The following is a 16541-nucleotide window of genomic DNA, read 5'->3' as shown; positions in this document are numbered from 1 at the left end:
AGATTGGAGCTGTTTGACGATGCCGATCACAATGCTGCACAACCTTTGAACCTTCTCTTTCAACCCCAGTAACGCCCCGTGTGAAGTCATTTTTGTCTATTGACTAAATGGTGCCGAGCGCCATGTAATTTTGGTATATCCTGCTTCTTTTACTTGCTAGCTATCAATGATGATGTACACGGTACAGCGAGTCAAACATCATTCTTCAATCTACAAGCAGATGTTGGGGGGGGGGGACTAAATCGTTACGGTTTCTACACGGCACTTTTCTCTGACAAACAACATCTCCCAACATCTGCTTGTTACCTTCGCCAAGAAGGTTATATGTTTTCGGTCATGCTTTGGCGGAGTGTCTGCAGCTGTGGTCGTATGTGTTCATAACTCGTGAAGCTGTGGATGTATCGTCATGGTATTTAGTAGGTGTTTAAGTGTCGAATTAACAAGGTCGAGTTTAATAACGGGAGTCCTAGCGGCTTGCCACGATACTGCGGCGGCACGTCCGGTTTGACACCCCGTATTCTTCAAGTGATATGGTTTGATGGTAAATACTAGTAGTTCTTGAGGTGGGTAGTAAGTGGTGTAAGTTTGGACTTGGTTGGTGCTGCAAAGGACCATTTTGCCGGAGATCCTATCTTTCCTAAGATATTGTTGCCATACTCTGACTAACCTGTGCTATTTGGGTGGACAGGGTATGATATATGGAAATGAGGCCGTTTTTGCATGATTAATGAGAGGTCTTTAAAATGCGTATTTATTTGCAAAGGTTAGTACCCTTTGGCGAAGGTATGGGGTCGTTGAACTCTAGTTTGTAAGATAGAGTTTACGTATTAGCTATTTGTCGCTCATTGACATAGCAGGCCATTAATTAAAATGTTGAATTGTTCGGCGACAGTATAGTCCTCTTCTTTATGTTAACAAACTCTTTGTTCACAGGATTTGATGGAAGAAAACCTGTTGTTCTTTTGGACAGGTTAACGTTTGAGTGTACATGTAGGCAGACGGGACAGACAATGGTATGTCGCAAACGCCACGTCCACTGGACTGCAAATAATACTGCATGTCTGAATACCAACATTGGCGGGAACTATAATCTTTTGTATTCGTCCTGAAAGAAATCATACGTTTTCATTCAGGTTTGCGTGGCACATCACATGATCGCATCAACATTATTAGCGTGTATAAGGTCAAGTTCGCGTGTATGATGGTTATATCTCGTGGAACCTGGTCACTTGAAGTAATTTGCATAAGTGAGAATCAGGGTCATTGCCCTTGCTGATGAATTGTATAAATAATCAGTGTCATAGTCAACTGTGCACAACACTACTTAACCCCCGACCGACAATGTACCTTATGAGCTTAATAGCAATGTGTCATCAGTCATGGTGGTGAGTTGTTGTACTCCACAAGCAGAGGTTCTGTTCGGGCTGTATTTTGACGTCTTTTGTGCCGTTTTCTTATTTGTCCGTTAGACAAATCAATTCTACCATTGTAATATTGCACTCATTTTCTGATTGGATTACCTGCACTAAAAGAATAATTAAGGTACAAATTCAGAACACAGTTACTTATAAGAGTGAAGAAACCATGAAAGTCTGATACTTTCACTGTATAATTTATTTATTTATGAACGCAATGACTTTGAAAGTAATCATTGATACTGAAAGCTCATTCTCACAATCGAGTCTAACGTTATCTGTTAGTACTGCAAATTATCGTGGAGCCTGTTGTCTTTGAGAAGTCATATGAAATACATGCTCGCCCTTACATCATGTGTTGCTGCTCATCATATCTGTACAGAAGTATAGTAATCTATAGCGATAAGAATTTAAAAGAATGCTACAAACGCACTCAAATGCACATAGTGACCATACGGTTGTGATTAAGCCATAAGATAAGTTCCCTTGTCGGATCGTGTTTGTTGAAAAACTATACTGCTTATACCAGAATACTGTATAAGCCGGGTACATCTAGAATATTGTCAATATTACAAACTTGATTCATAACTACTTAGAGTAGAGTTTGATTATCTATATTTTCTAAATCTATGAGACAGATGTATGGATAGTAATATACAATAATGCAATGACATATAAACATTTGTCATATAACATATTAACAAAAATGTTAACCTGACAAGTTGCACAGAAGTAGCATCATCAAGAATACCCTTGTATAAATGCGCATGCGCAATTACATACCTTTCCTGATATTGAATTTTGCAAAAGCTTTTCACAGAGAGATTTCACAGATATTCTACCTCATTCAAAAATAGTCATTTAAACTATACCGTCTATATGAGTGACATGTGTCCATACGATCTTTACATGTTCAACCGTTTTTTCTAGTTGGATGTACTTTTATTGAATCTGCCAGTTCATTCTAGTGACGCTTAAGAAGAGTGATGGATGTCACTCAAAACGGTCGTCACCGTTTAGTCCAGTTGTAGAGATTGAATTGTATCCGAACATTGTTTACCTGGATGTCTAACCTTCATAAACACTTTCCGTATATATATATATTATTCTTTCATGTTGTTTAATCTATATATAATTGCCTGAAGGTGGTCCTCTTAAGTTGTGGGTTGGTCCTCTTGGGGCCCGGTTACGTTCGTCGTAGGATCGTCGTGCGATGGTCGTGCGATGTGTCTGTTGCACAACTGCCTTATCGCCAACAGGTCGTCTTATTATTAGATCCTTGTCGGTGGTTCGCTTCATAACCAGCTTGAAAATCTTAATTGAAAATATTTGCGACATGACAATCGCACGACGTACTACAAGCAGGTTTCCTCGAAGCCTTCGTCCATGTTGCTGTCTCCCTTCGTGTCCCCGCTATCTTTAGTAGTGAACACATAGGTGCTGTTGGGACCTGACGAATCTTGTGGGGGACCCTGTAGGAAAGAGTAGTTCTACATTTGCTGTGTTATACATTGTAAAGGAAAAATATGATACAGGCTTACGCTTACGTCTAGTGATGAAAATTTTGAAGGCAATGCAAAGCAATCTTATGCTTGTGTTTTTCTTGGTGCGTTGGGTGGGGTGGTGGGTGGTTTGGGTCTACATTCTTCATTGTTGAGTAGTTAGGATAAGTGACCAAATCTATACGTTTAAAAACATAAAAAAAATTCGTTCCTATTTTTACTTTGACACAGGTTGATATCTATCACCAATACATTAGCAAGGAACTAGATAAATACAATTAATGTAAAATAATAATTGATTACCCCGTTTTGTTTGTGCGACTGTGTCACAGTTGACTGTGAGGAGCTCCAGTCGTAATGGCTTCTCCCCCTGCAGCATGCACATGGACCAAAGAAACGCACCATTTCCTCCTGCACCTGATGGTATGAAAAACAAAACGAACAATTTAGGTGGTCAGAAAAACAGCAAGTTGTTTTGATAGTTATTCCCTTTTTAAACTGGCAAACCCTTTCTTACATGATTTATGACCTATGATCCATGTTATAGTTAGCTCCAGTTATCTACACAAACAGCCAAACGGTCCAAAAATATAACATTCTTGGCGAAGGCACTAAGTATAGTTACAAATACATATGTTGCAAACCAAACGTGATTTCCTGTATCGTCATCATGTATTACGCATTGTACTCATGCATAGTGGTTGTACACTGTATTTGGTAGCCACCTGTCACATGCATTATGAACTGCAGCAACGGATAACCAAGTACCTTTTCGTTCAGTGCGCAATGGAATAGGAAGATGAACAATCCCTGAAATAAAAAAGGGATGTGTCTGTGAACAAGGAATGGACAAGGTGTTCTCCTTGAATTCACTTTTTATAATGTAGCAGTCTTAGCTATATAGATAGCACACGGCAACATTATGAGAGTTCACGAATTCTCATTATGGTGACTTACACAATGCCATGTTTAACGACAAAATGGTTAATAACGTTTAGTAATGAAAAACGTACTTGGAAGGAGTTGATGATGGTGAAGACGTATGCAAACACCAATGTCTCCCTGCTGATATACAGCACACCGAACACCCATGTCACACCCATCACACACAGCAGGGCTGCAGACACGCGGATCCAGAACCTGTGAAGGGTAAACAGTGCTGTCAGTATTGCCGGTACAGTCCGAAATGAACAAAATTTATCTACCAGTTACAACTAAAAATGGAATTCTGACCGTAGCATGAAGCAGTCAATGGAACATAAAAATGGGGTATCAGCTAAAGTCGCTAAGAGGCGTCTATTCAAACTAGACAATATCCACCCACATACTAGATATAAAGAAGTAACGACAACTTGAGTTACGCTGTCAACCCCATGTACAGAAAACATAACCTCCGAAGAAAACAAAGAAGTACTTATTGTCTGTAAGGTAGACTCCAAATAATTGCATGAAGGCTAAACCGCATAAGTCGGGGATATGCATAGAATTCTGAAAACTGGTTTGTGACCAGCGCTTGTTTGGTCACCAATGGTTAACGGACTAAACCTGATAACTGCATAAAATCCACTGACAAATCAGGCATGAAATTAACAGGGTTCTAAGGTATCAAGCGCAGTTGTTCCGACTATCAAGATATCTTACTTGAGCTTTCCCTGCTCCGACTTCTCGCCTTGTTTATTGGATTTCTGTGAGAAGATCACCTTCAGGGTCATGCCCATGAACCCAATGTTTACCTGAAAGAAAAATGTAGAAATAAAGTTTAAGATGACATGGATTTTTCTGAGTGAAAAGGCAATGAAATATGACATATTTCGGATAATTGATAGCTTACCAAAATTATAAGCAACACAGGACCGACAAAACTCCAGATGAAGTAGTTTTCAACCGATAACCAGCAGCTGAAAAATATACATGTCATCGTAATTAAGGACCATTTTTTACCTTACAATATTTAATGTTCGGTAGATATACATTTTTCGTCACTATATAAATTGTATAAAGGTAGACAATTAAATATCATACATTTGTGGAAAACTGTCCGACAAAAATGCTCCCGTTCGTTGAGTAAGATATCACCTGACCACAATTAAGTTGTTACAATAAAAATTCAAAATATCCAATTTGTTGACTCACTATGTTTCTGTCCCATAACCGTTCAAGTCAGTCGAGTGGACATGGCCATAGATGTAATTGACTGCCACTGAGACACCCACCACTATTGCAGGCGTCACTGGAAGACAAAAGGTAAGCTTATGTTAATTTCACAATTTGAACACATTGCTTAAAATTCTTCGCTCAAAGCAGATGTCAATGTCTGATGGTACAGTCGTGTTCAGTGTTACAGTAAGAAAATGCATATACTGTAAATGCAGAAACTTTTGCAGTGGTGTAATGTTCGCGGTTTTTGTGGTGGCCACTTAACCGCGAACTTAAAACCACCGCGAACATTTTTCCATGGCAGTAAGGGACTACAGTGCATGGTGCTACCGCGAACCACCGCAAAAAGTTCTTTTTTCCCGCTTTCGCGAAATCAAATCCCAGCGAACCTAAATACATTTACAGTATTTAATTTTTGTTCACTCATAGAAAGATGGATCACTTTGCGCCATTCGCAGTCCTTGAGGTAATCGAGTGGACTAATTTGGCATGTCGCTTTTACAGGTGAATCAATTATTCATGTATCTGTGGGCAATCAAATTCCAGGAAAATCCTGGGTTTTCAATGAAAATCCTTGCTATCAATGAAGCGTGCATGGGATGGCCGCCATGTTTGTGTCCATTCCAACAGATCCCAGCCTACATGTATTCAGCGTTTTATCTTTAGTGTTCTTTCTGTATCCTCTCGTTTGAGCCATACCAGTTACTTTAGAGGATGAGAGGAAGCATAGACACTTGATACTACAATTCTACTAAAATGCAAATATGCTACATGGTCCATAGATGAAGGTTAGACATACAGGTAATAACTTACGCCAAATAGCAATTACTCAAGGAACTGTATATGATTTCGTTTCCAATATCATATCCAGTTGCTTGGGCGTTTCTAAAATCATATCCAGATGCTTGGGTAATTGTTATTTGGTGTGTGCCACATAGTACACTGCCTTGTCGTCATAGCGTTGCGTATATATATATATTCTACTTGAGTATCACAATAAGGAGTAATTAGGTACCGTAGCCGATAAGGTAATAGTAGATCAGCCTCTTCTTCTTTAGATTGAAGACCTTGACCAGTAAGACGTACAGCTCCACTCCTTCCACACACATCCAGGTGAAGACGGCCAGGAACAGGTAGTGGAGGATGATCGCGATCACGTCACAAACGACCTGTCAATTTTACATTTGAATAGAAAAAAGTGTTGTGCAACATTTCATCTTTTAGATACTGTTAACTGCAATATTAAATTCGATAAAGCAACAATACAGTCTATGATGCCTTCAAATTGGATATTTGTTAGAAATTTGGTCCAACGAGAAGAGAATGGACAAACAAGTCATTAATTAAAACCGTAATATTATATTTCGTACCACATTCTGTGTCTTTTCAACTGCGACCAGAAAGACCACCTCAGCAGCCAGCAGACAGAAACACAGGTTTGCGTGGATGATGGTTCGGGGACAGCGGACTCGTCTGAAATGGATAGTACGCAAGGCCTTAACTACCATACTATTATTGCAGACTGCTGCCTACAATAGTCAGTGTGAATGGAAGGCAAAGTATAACAGTTGATACTTTAAGAATAGGTCATACAGGTGTAAAGCAATCATTGTCCTCACCTGAATCCCAGGAATACACAGATACAGAGGAACAGGCACACGATGGAGATGATACACCCCACATAGGTGATGACATTTAAGGCGAAGGAATGCTGAAATGGTCAGGTTCAAGATAAGTTCGGGTGATATAAATGGTGTAAAAATCCTATAGGCCTAATTGTCATGGAAATTCAATGACACGATGGATTTGCATTTTTGTTGCCATTCATTTTTCTATGAACTTTGTTTCCACTGTGATTAATGATATCAATTAAATACCATAAAGGAGGTGGAGGTGAATAAATATGATATATGTGGTGCATTTGGACAGTAACAAAATTGATTATGCATGTTGAAATCTAATCTTTAGTCACATTTACATTATCAAAAAAGTAGTCAGCAACTAAAAGACATTTATGTTGCATTGCTTTTGTTAAAGTACACAATGATATATTTGTTTTTTTTTTGCCTTTCACGTACCTCTAGTTCGGTCACGGACATCAGGATAGCGAAGTTGGTGAGATGAGTGCACTCACAGATTGTGTGAGTCAGGTTACTTTTGTCGGAGTTCTTTGTACAACCTTCGTTGGACCAAAACCCGCTGAGATAAAAAAAAAAGCAAAACAATTTAGTAAAGGACATCGTGCGCGACAGTAAAAGCTGATTCTAAGGAAACTCATCACAATCAAATACAATCAACAGCTGTCTCAACTCGTTTTAATCTAGTACAGCAAAGCTTAACAAATGTCTGAATCCAAGTAACTTACCCAAGAGAGAAGTTCCAGAAAGAGCAAGAGGCCGTTGATAAGTTAATAGTCTGTAACAGAGAGGCAGTTAAAGGCAGGTATGAATTAGACATAAACATTAACATCAAACAATCAAACGCAGTATTTATTGCTCCAAATGCATGTCGATGCTACGAGTAGTTGATGTTTATTTGTCACGGTAAACATAGATGTGCCTGTACCTTCTCATCGCTGATATGTTCCAACACGATGGTAACGACACCATCTAGCTCAGTCGACGAGTTTTCATTTACGACCGTTGCCGAAATGACCCGAGAGTTGACGATCTTCTCCTCCGCCTCATTGCTGCCGGGGTTGGTCCTGTTCGTGGACTTGGGTTTGAGATAGCTGCTCAATGTGTGACTGTAGAGTGCAGAGACCACTGGTTGACCTGTCTTCGGGAGCGCTATTTTGTCCTCTACGTTTCTCCAGGCGGACGATTCACCCATCGTCAGGTCGGGAAAGGTCATGGCCTCCTCTTTTGATCCGGAACGTATGTCCATCACTGGTTGTAAAGGTAAAAAAAAACGTGAGGAAAGAAATCGTAACTTGGAAGTTTCTAAACGTGCCTCCATAATCTAACATAGGGTTTTTTGAATCCATTTTGTTGTATATTTGTTTGAAGCAGTATACAACATACTGGGGACTTACCGACGTTTTCCTCGACGATAGAGATTGTCTCGTTTGGGGATGACGTGGCCAGAAGAACACCTGTCTTCTCCAAACTGGCCATGACGCCTGAAGCAACACCAGCTTGACTTTCCTGAGAACATCATCAGAAATTTGAAATCAAACTAAAGTACTTGCATCAGAACGGGATAACAAACCCCTTTAAGTATATACAACAATTACAAACTTTAAGTTAACATGAAGAAGTAGCAATGCGCTTCGTCTGTCTGATCATGAATTCGTAAGCTTGTATCTTTCTGCCTCTTTCTCCTCATCTCGCTCTCAGCTCGCGATTTTACATACGATGCGGTAAACTATTTTTTTCATAAAAAGAATAGACAATTCTGACGCCAATTGACCCACCGTTGGAATGTCGCCCCAGGCGTTACCCCGTTTGCTGCTGAGGATTGCGCTGACGCATGATATCATCGTCTGGAAAATAAAGATGCACACTGTAATGCTCACACCAACACAACATCGTATAGGTAGATTATCATATGATCAAACTATGTCATATAATGACAAGTCTCTATTCATAATGTCATATATAAGCATATGCTAAATAAGTCGTGAACAATGTTCTGCCAAAGATGCACGCTTTCTATTTCTTTAGTCACGAATTTGGTGACTTTAAATCTCTAACAATGACAGTTTTAGTTTGAATTGGGTATATGACAATTACAATAATGACTCGCTGCCATCAACGTGATGAAGCACACCTTGTTTGACCCTGTAGAAATCTCCATGGAAACATAATGACGTATACTAACCTTGGTAAAGTTGTTGACGATGCTTTTCCTCTCTTCCTGTGACACGTTGCTAAGTTGCTGCTGCTGTATGGCCACCAGGTCACCGAGCAGGTCGATGCTTTTTATCACGTCCCCGCCGTAAACTTCACCTTCCTCTGCCAGGTTGCCTTTCACAAGGGACAGCACATCCCCTGCCGGGCCTCCCTGTTCTATCTACACAACAATGACATAGAATGGGTCTGTTTTAGTTTGAGTTGAACCATCCTAGCATAACGTATGGGAAACATTCAAGTTTGCCTCCTAACTTGTGAAACTAGGAATTTACCTTTTTTTCGCTTACAAAATTCGCAGAACTGTTGAAATAGAAATGGTGACATATAACTCGTGAATGCTAAATAAATTATAGACAGCCAGTGGATTGTTCAAGTCAAGGATGAACAGGCTTACAAGGTTGAAGAGTTCGCCAACCCAAGGTGATGTACAGTCGCTCAGGTCAGGCTCCCCCTCCCATGTACCGTCCGTGCCACACCTCCGAGGTGCCGTGCCTGCTCAAAGGAATGAGTTTAGAATACAAACTGAGTTTTCACTGCTAACACATGATTTCACCAATAGAATGTCGTCTGAAAATACTGTGAAACACGCTTCCGCGCTCCCATTGACAAAGGTAAGAACGGTGGCAATAGATAACGCACACAAATGTATAAACGTATTCTGTCCGTCCGTTTTTTAGTCTTGGCAATATAGGAAAGCGTACGGCGTTCATTGGTTTAGCTATATTCATATTCAATTAGATTGGCACATAAATGGTTCATGCGTTTTGACAAACCGACAATAGCTAAACCCATACAGTCCTGCATTTTCACCATTACCATGAAGCGAGAAGAAGCCGAACTTTTGTGATACTTTTTGTGATACTTTATTTTTTTTTATATGTATATATCTTGACTTGTTGTAACCTGTAGGCTTAGCTCGGTCCAATAAAGGTCTTCATTCTTTCAGTATGATGATATATACAAATATGTGTTTGTTGGAAACAGTAGGGGACTGCAGGAATAGAAACAGTATTGTTACGTACCGACGGTTCCATTAGGACACGCCTGTGTGTACATTACTCCTGGTGCAGTTCTAGGCCAGGTGAGATTTCTGCGCTCCTGCTCTGGACAGTCTGGGACCGACTTGTCTGAAACGAAGAACTCGTGTTACACATGCGTTATAGTAGACATGATTACCGACAACAATTGCTAATCATTAGTTACGTAATCATTAACCTGTCTTTGACTTGGTGGTATTACCTTATAAACACACATTTGATCTTCGAGCAGACGTTTGGAGGCAAATCGTTTCGTTTTTCCGCGCACCCAATTTCTCTTTACCAAACTGCATCCCTAACGTACAGGCATATCTGCTTCAATATCAACAGGCAACATCCTCACTTCACTGGTCAATGGAAAATATTAAATTGAATGCAAAAGTACGACAAACAGAACAGTCAGTTTAGTTACCTTTGATTGATGATAGCCAGTTAACTGAAAAGGAACACAAATAGCCATTAACAAACGTTGAAAAGTTATCGTAGCCAATGCGAGTAATCAAAATGCCGATATCTTTGCGAATTTTGTTGAAAAGTCAGGATTTGACTAACCTTTAATTTTGGTAGCAGGAGCAGATGACGAAGCCAACGTCATTGGTTTGGTGGTTGTCTCTGGATTGAGCCATTGATCTGTAGAATGTTCAGAGAACACATTGGGGTTACAGGTTAAACACATTCTACAATAGATATATATAGAAGAAACAATAGAGTGGAACATAGCATCTGGCCCTCAGTTATCTTTTTAATAAACACATTATGTAGAGCATCTGACAGCAGTATGAATGGTTTGGAGGTGTACAGTACGCTGCTATAGCCGTATAGGAAGCTAACAAAGGTATATTTGTTTTGCGAAGATTGCAACAAACAATGCAACCTTTGTAGGAAACTACAAAGGGGTTGTTTTTAACTTAGAAGAACGCATAAAGAATTGGCAACCAAGGTTTGTCTATTTCTGTGTAGTGCGTGATAAGATCAGTTGTCCGCAATCATCCGTAAAATGTATGCGCAGCGTTATGCTAAGTCAGGACAACAGATAAAAATCATGATAAGGAGCATCACCAAAAATCGTGACGGGCAGTGTTGCTAGACATGAAGTTCAATTATTATATTGCTGCTAAAATAAAATATATATCTCTATATAAGGGCAAATATTTCTATTGACTTATGCGCCTGGTAGAGAATTCATTGGATGTTGGGGAGCCGATGACTCTTTGACCTGGTGACCTGGTTTCTTAGATATTTTAACCTCACCCATAGCCGATATGGCTGATGTTCGATGACGTTACTAACGCTTCTTGATTGTTCTTGGCCATAACGATTCCAAGGACAATTTGACAGCAGGTTGTTTTGTCTACGATACATCTGTGTGAATCTCCCCTAATAAACACTGCGACAGTTTCGATCAATCGTTTCTTATTCACAATTCAAGAGTACATGTACTGCAACTTTGTTCCCTTGATTTACTAAATGTGTGATTATTTTGTAAGTCCATTTTGAGTGCAGTAGAGCACATCATATTGTTGTAAAAACACTTACCGCAATGGTCATATTGAGCAAAGCTGGCCTGTCCAAACACGTGAATCTCTGTGTTGGTCCAGTTGATAATGTTGCCTTGGTGACTACAAAACGTGGTCCAGTTTGTCCCAATTTCAGATCTAGACAACACGCGGTCCCAGAGGTTTACTCTCGACATTTCCCCACTGAAAGCCTGTGGAGGGTCAAATCCACCTCCTTGACTGTCTTGATCTTGTCCAAGGATCCACGTTCCCGGGGTAGATACGACTTTGCGCGTGCCAAGCCCCGAGTCGGATCTATTGAGAGCACCATCAACGTATAGCTTCCATGCTCCGTCTCGGCCCTGCCACGTTAGACATATCTCGTGCCATAAGCCGTCCAAAACTGGTAGACTGAACGTTTTTCCTTCACTCACTCCGCCTGCTGCGAGTATCTGCAATTGGAACATGACACATCATTGTACACGATATCTTTTAGCAATAAAATGGAACTTAACACTTTCATGTTCTCTGACTATATAGCAAGAAGTTCCAATTCCGGCTTTGTCGACATGCACACTTCATATGGTCGAAGTCCTCAGGATCCACATATAAACTTGTTGACAAGAGCTAAAGGAATGCTCTTTGTACAATGAAGCTGTGATGCGTTACATACCATCTGTCCTCTCTGTCACGACCACTGGAAGATTAGATCACTGACCCTAGTAGGGACCTGATAGGGAATCACTTGCACTAGACAAAAAAAAACCTTGAGTACCTTGAAGCCTTTTCCTCTCCATCCTTCAATGAATACCTCGTTGCTGGATCTTCTGGTTGCATAACTGACTAAAGAGCCGGCAGTATCGTTTGTACGCATGTGCACACAGAGAGTAAAACTGCCCAGTTGCTCAGAGAGTGTGGCATTCATTTTGGCGTAGTTACTGATGCTGCGAGGATAGGGGAAGATTATCTTCTTCGAACGACCTTGAGAGAAAATAAAAAAAGTTATCAGAACAACTTGACTCCAATTCATCTAGCAGTCCTTTAGACTAGGGCCCACATATAACCTTGGCGTTGAAACCTGCGGTGACTGGTCTCCATGGTAAAGACATTCCTGAGCTAACTATTAGACTGGTCTTAGTAATTAAGAATCCATATCTTATATTGTATCTAATTTATACATGATGGCATGCCTTAAGGTATCTCACTGCACTGGGGCACCGGTGCGGCACTGCGGGGTTCGTTCACTGCGACACTGTTGTGTTATTTTCACAGATTTAAAAAAAATCAGATATTGCGTAATACGTAAAAGTATGACTTAGAAGACAACAAATACACAAAACGTAAGAAAATTCGTTCTTTAACTTGAAATTCATTGAGTAATTTTTTTAACCCCGCAGAGCCGCACCGGTGTCCCAAGTGCAGTGAGATACCCCCTTTAGAAGTGAACGACAACAGGTTTCCGGGGCCTGGGGTGAGGGGATAATCAGCCCTGACAGGAAAAATGATTGATGTCAAAGCTAGCAATAAACGTGCCAGTTCAAATAAACCTAAGGCACGAACGCCTTTCAGCGTCCACTTGTGAAACGATGAATCTAAATTTATGTCATCACTCCACAAGCGATCTTCTATTGTTTAAGTGCTCTATTGTTATTTTCAAGACAGATGATGAAACACTACCGGCATGTATTTGACGGAAAGTCAATAATAGAATTGATTTCACAAAGATATTCGCAATGTATGTCTCCTCAATAAAAATGATAGAACAGTTGTACAATTTGTTTATGACAGTTTTCATATGACATTATATATTCAATGATTTTCTTACTTGAAATACTCACGTCCTTGTTTACAATGAAATTATTCTGCAATAGTTGCCGACATGAATTTCGAAACTTAACTGTACACATTTCTTGACCTCAAAAGAGGCCACTATTTCACACCTGTTAATACTTCGAGATTACCTTAAGCTCATTGATTGATTGCCCTTTAGTCGACGAAGAGACAATTAGTAGATTGACCCTATCACACATACGGACACCGCATTTGTGAAACCCCTAACAGAAGAATTGAGCTGTGTACGTGTTAAGTACCTATCTATGATAATAGGTGTGAATCCACACCCTTGTTTACTCACCATAACTTGATGTACCCGGTGTTGTTGTGCTCTGCCCGTCCACTCCGTCAGTAACACCTGGGTCACGCATCACATGGAGTAGAAACAAGATGGCCACCAACTTGTTGCCCGTCGACATGTCTGTTTACACCTGTGGTAAAACGTGAACTTTTCCTCAACTCCGAGCCATCACACAAAGATTTAGCCTCTTTTAACCACGCATAGTACACAGTCAATCGTAGAGACTACTTTTCTACAAGTAACGAACTCCAGGTCTTGTTGTTATGGCTGATATAACGACCTTAGCAGTACTATTAGATAAGACGAAATCGGTTATTTCATGTGGCAAAAATCGATGATGACGCAAGATGTACAAACGCGTAAAGCGTGAAACAATCACACAGGACATCCAGGTGGGGACATTCAATGGGATGAAATACCTTGAATATCTTTGTTCACTGTCCCACAATATGGGCCGACCGAAACAGGTAATTATCTACGACTAATTTCAACACGGTTGTAGCAAACACAATTGACACCGTTTAAGATAAAGGAATAACACTGGAGGGAAAATACCAGCGAAAGCTTCTATTCAGCAAGTTTTAGTGGTGAGGAGGGGAAATGTTATTTCAGTCGTATGGGGGAGTTAGTGGTTTAAGATAACATGACAAAACAATTCAAAATTTCAGTCTTCCCACGGTGCATTTTAATGTTAACATTTTCACACTAGTCGCAATAAATCATTTCTAGCACCTGGGTTTATCAATGCACATGTGTTACCCAACGTAAGGGTAAACTAGGCTTGTTTAACCATGTCTGGCGCATAGTGGGGTAGAATTCACCCTTGACGGTGTGGTAGAGCAGTATACAATGTCGGTGACCGCCAAGGATCGGAATTTGGTGATTACATGTGTGAGTTGAAAGCCTCTTAACAACAGAACCAGAACAGCGACTTGAAACAGGATACTGCACTTTTGAGTATCACATTCAAATACTCAGATAGTATCATGGCCATAGAGGGCACAATCACACACAATGATAGCCTTGAAAGTGAAATAACGCTATGAACAGAATACGTTACCTTGCGAACATAAAACTTGTCCTACCTGTTTAGTATGCGAGTCAGAGCTTGAGAACGGGACGCTTCCTGATCTTCTTAAGAAACCACGGTGCCTTGTGAAGTCTACTTCTTTCCCTCAACAGTCCTTGAAATGTGAATGCGATGATACGACCAGTCGCTGGAACATTCGCACATGTGTTAATGCGCAGTCGCCAAATAATCATTGTAGTGTACGCCCAGACGAGTGCATAATGTCAAACGGATGACACCCCCGCCCACTACTTGCCCTGTGGTTGACTCATAATGGCACGAGGAGATACCCGGGGGCGTTCTCTGGCTTACGGCTCGGCCCAACCAAGCAGAAGAAAATCAACAAGACAGGGGTGACGAAACCGTGTTCGTTTGGATCGTCGTCAAATAAACACCCGCAGTTTCCAAGGAGTTGACACTTTGACATTTAGGTCTGTTTCGCTCGTCTTGGCTGTGAAATAGTTTTGTGGCAGTCCTAACTTGTTTATGGGAGGATCAGAGTAAGTTGTGGGGAGGGAAGGTCACTCAAGGTGACGAACAATGGACAAAGCAAATGTTTACAAGCGAACATGGAACCTATTCTGTGGCTGTGAAAACCATCATAATGAAGTTTACGTTGTTCCCAGCACGATAAAAAGAGCAAAATACTTTTGGTTGTTTGCCCCTACATTTCCGAGTAGGCTAAACTTAGACTAATTTGTATGCAATGCCAGATCTAGTAGGTGTTGACGTCACAGTCTGTGAAAATGTACGTGATACATGTGACAATGTCTTTTAAGACATGAAAACGACTTTATACAATGTCGTTATGCCTTTTAATGATTGCAACATCGAAAATACAAATTCCGTATATCATTATCCTAAACGTTATGGCACGTATTACAATATAGGTGCTTAAAAGTTGGGTCGCAACTTTCTGCTCGAAAGATAATCTATTGAATATGGTTATGGCAAACAGCGCTACGACAACAGAGCAAGAATGGTAAACTGGTCAAAGTACAATTCAAACATTCTTGATTGGGATTGAAAAAATCCATCTAGCGTTTCGAGAAAAATGAAGACGTTCTAGTGAACAAAATGCACAATAATGCATGGTGACCCTCCTGCCGTCTTAAACGTCACTTCCAGCCCAACCTGTGAAAAGTACATATGGCAGGCACGGGACAAAACGTAAGGGGTTTTTGTTACAACTGTGTTTTCCTCACGTTTTCAGTAGCTTTGAAGTGAGGGAATACAGAGTGGCCGTATTTTGCCAGAATATTCGGTCACCCAGAAAGGAGTACACAACAATAAAGTTTGTAATACGTGGTTTTAGAATACAGTAAACTTAAGATATTTCCGTTTACAAGTTGTAAACCGGGAGATTCTTCAGATACGTGACTGTTGTGCTCCACCTTTTCCTGCTTAATTCTCCCAATACGTGACCTGAGGGTATACCTCTCCCTTTTCTGAAAACATGAGATGTTTATCTACGGTATACGTAATGACCCTTGTTATCTCTTTGTGTAAAGTATCTTTCTAGCATTGGACGGAATGTCTGCCTTGTGACAAACAACAGGATGCGTGGCTCTATAGCGTCACGTCTCCGAAAATGACAAATAGGGGCTTGCCTTTTGTTTATTCATTTGTATTGTAGTCATTCCTTTCTGATATTCCTTCATTACACACTAGTAACCACAAAGTATATTTTTCTACCCTAGTTTGACGACGTAATGTAGCTTTACATTTACATTATGTGTACCAAGGACTTAATTGTGCTTCATTCGTTATTTATGATGAATACGTGCTCGAGGACAGAGGGGTTGTTGTTCAGCGTTTCACATCATTTGGCAAGAATAATTTGTTCATAGAGCCAAGCACTTTCGACCCTATGACGC

At 40.4% G+C, this 16541-nt stretch overlaps 1 protein-coding gene across 1 annotated transcript; it reads right to left on the bottom strand.

The window, feature by feature from the left end:
- Nucleotides 1-1593: 1593 nt before the first annotated feature.
- LOC118411972 (adhesion G protein-coupled receptor L2-like) lies at nucleotides 1594-15237 on the bottom strand. The gene is made up of 24 exons (XM_035814548.1): nucleotides 14681-15237; nucleotides 13596-13725; nucleotides 12237-12442; nucleotides 11502-11913; nucleotides 10518-10595; nucleotides 10378-10401; nucleotides 9951-10055; nucleotides 9323-9420; nucleotides 8897-9088; nucleotides 8490-8558; nucleotides 8109-8220; nucleotides 7640-7962; nucleotides 7440-7489; nucleotides 7153-7273; nucleotides 6694-6785; nucleotides 6445-6547; nucleotides 6090-6243; nucleotides 5051-5147; nucleotides 4749-4815; nucleotides 4559-4650; nucleotides 3931-4057; nucleotides 3686-3727; nucleotides 3221-3334; nucleotides 1594-2887 (listed from the first exon to the last, which is right to left on the bottom strand). Exons 2-24 carry the CDS (start codon nucleotides 13711-13713, stop codon nucleotides 2771-2773), a joined length of 2913 nt encoding a protein of 970 aa, XP_035670441.1. The 5' UTR covers nucleotides 13714-13725; nucleotides 14681-15237; the 3' UTR covers nucleotides 1594-2770.
- Between the last annotated feature and the right edge of the window lie 1304 nt (nucleotides 15238-16541).

This window comes from Branchiostoma floridae, chromosome 1 (genome assembly GCF_000003815.2).
Source record: "Branchiostoma floridae strain S238N-H82 chromosome 1, Bfl_VNyyK, whole genome shotgun sequence".
Taxonomy (NCBI): Eukaryota; Metazoa; Chordata; class Leptocardii; order Amphioxiformes; family Branchiostomatidae; genus Branchiostoma; species Branchiostoma floridae.
The sequence above is the reverse complement of the archived record's forward strand: the minus strand, read 5'-3'. Positions and strand labels throughout refer to the sequence as shown.

Coding starts and splice junctions, on each gene's coding strand:
- LOC118411972 (XM_035814548.1), bottom strand. CDS start 13,713: ATGTCGACGGGCAACAAGTTGGTGGCCATCTTGTTTCTACTCCATGTG. Junction 3,728..3,930: donor CCATCATCAACTCCTTCCAA/GTACGTTTTTCA, acceptor TTTTTATTTCAG/GGATTGTTCATCTTCCTATT. Junction 3,335..3,685: donor ATTGCGCACTGAACGAAAAG/GTACTTGGTTAT, acceptor TCATACCATCAG/GTGCAGGAGGAAATGGTGCG.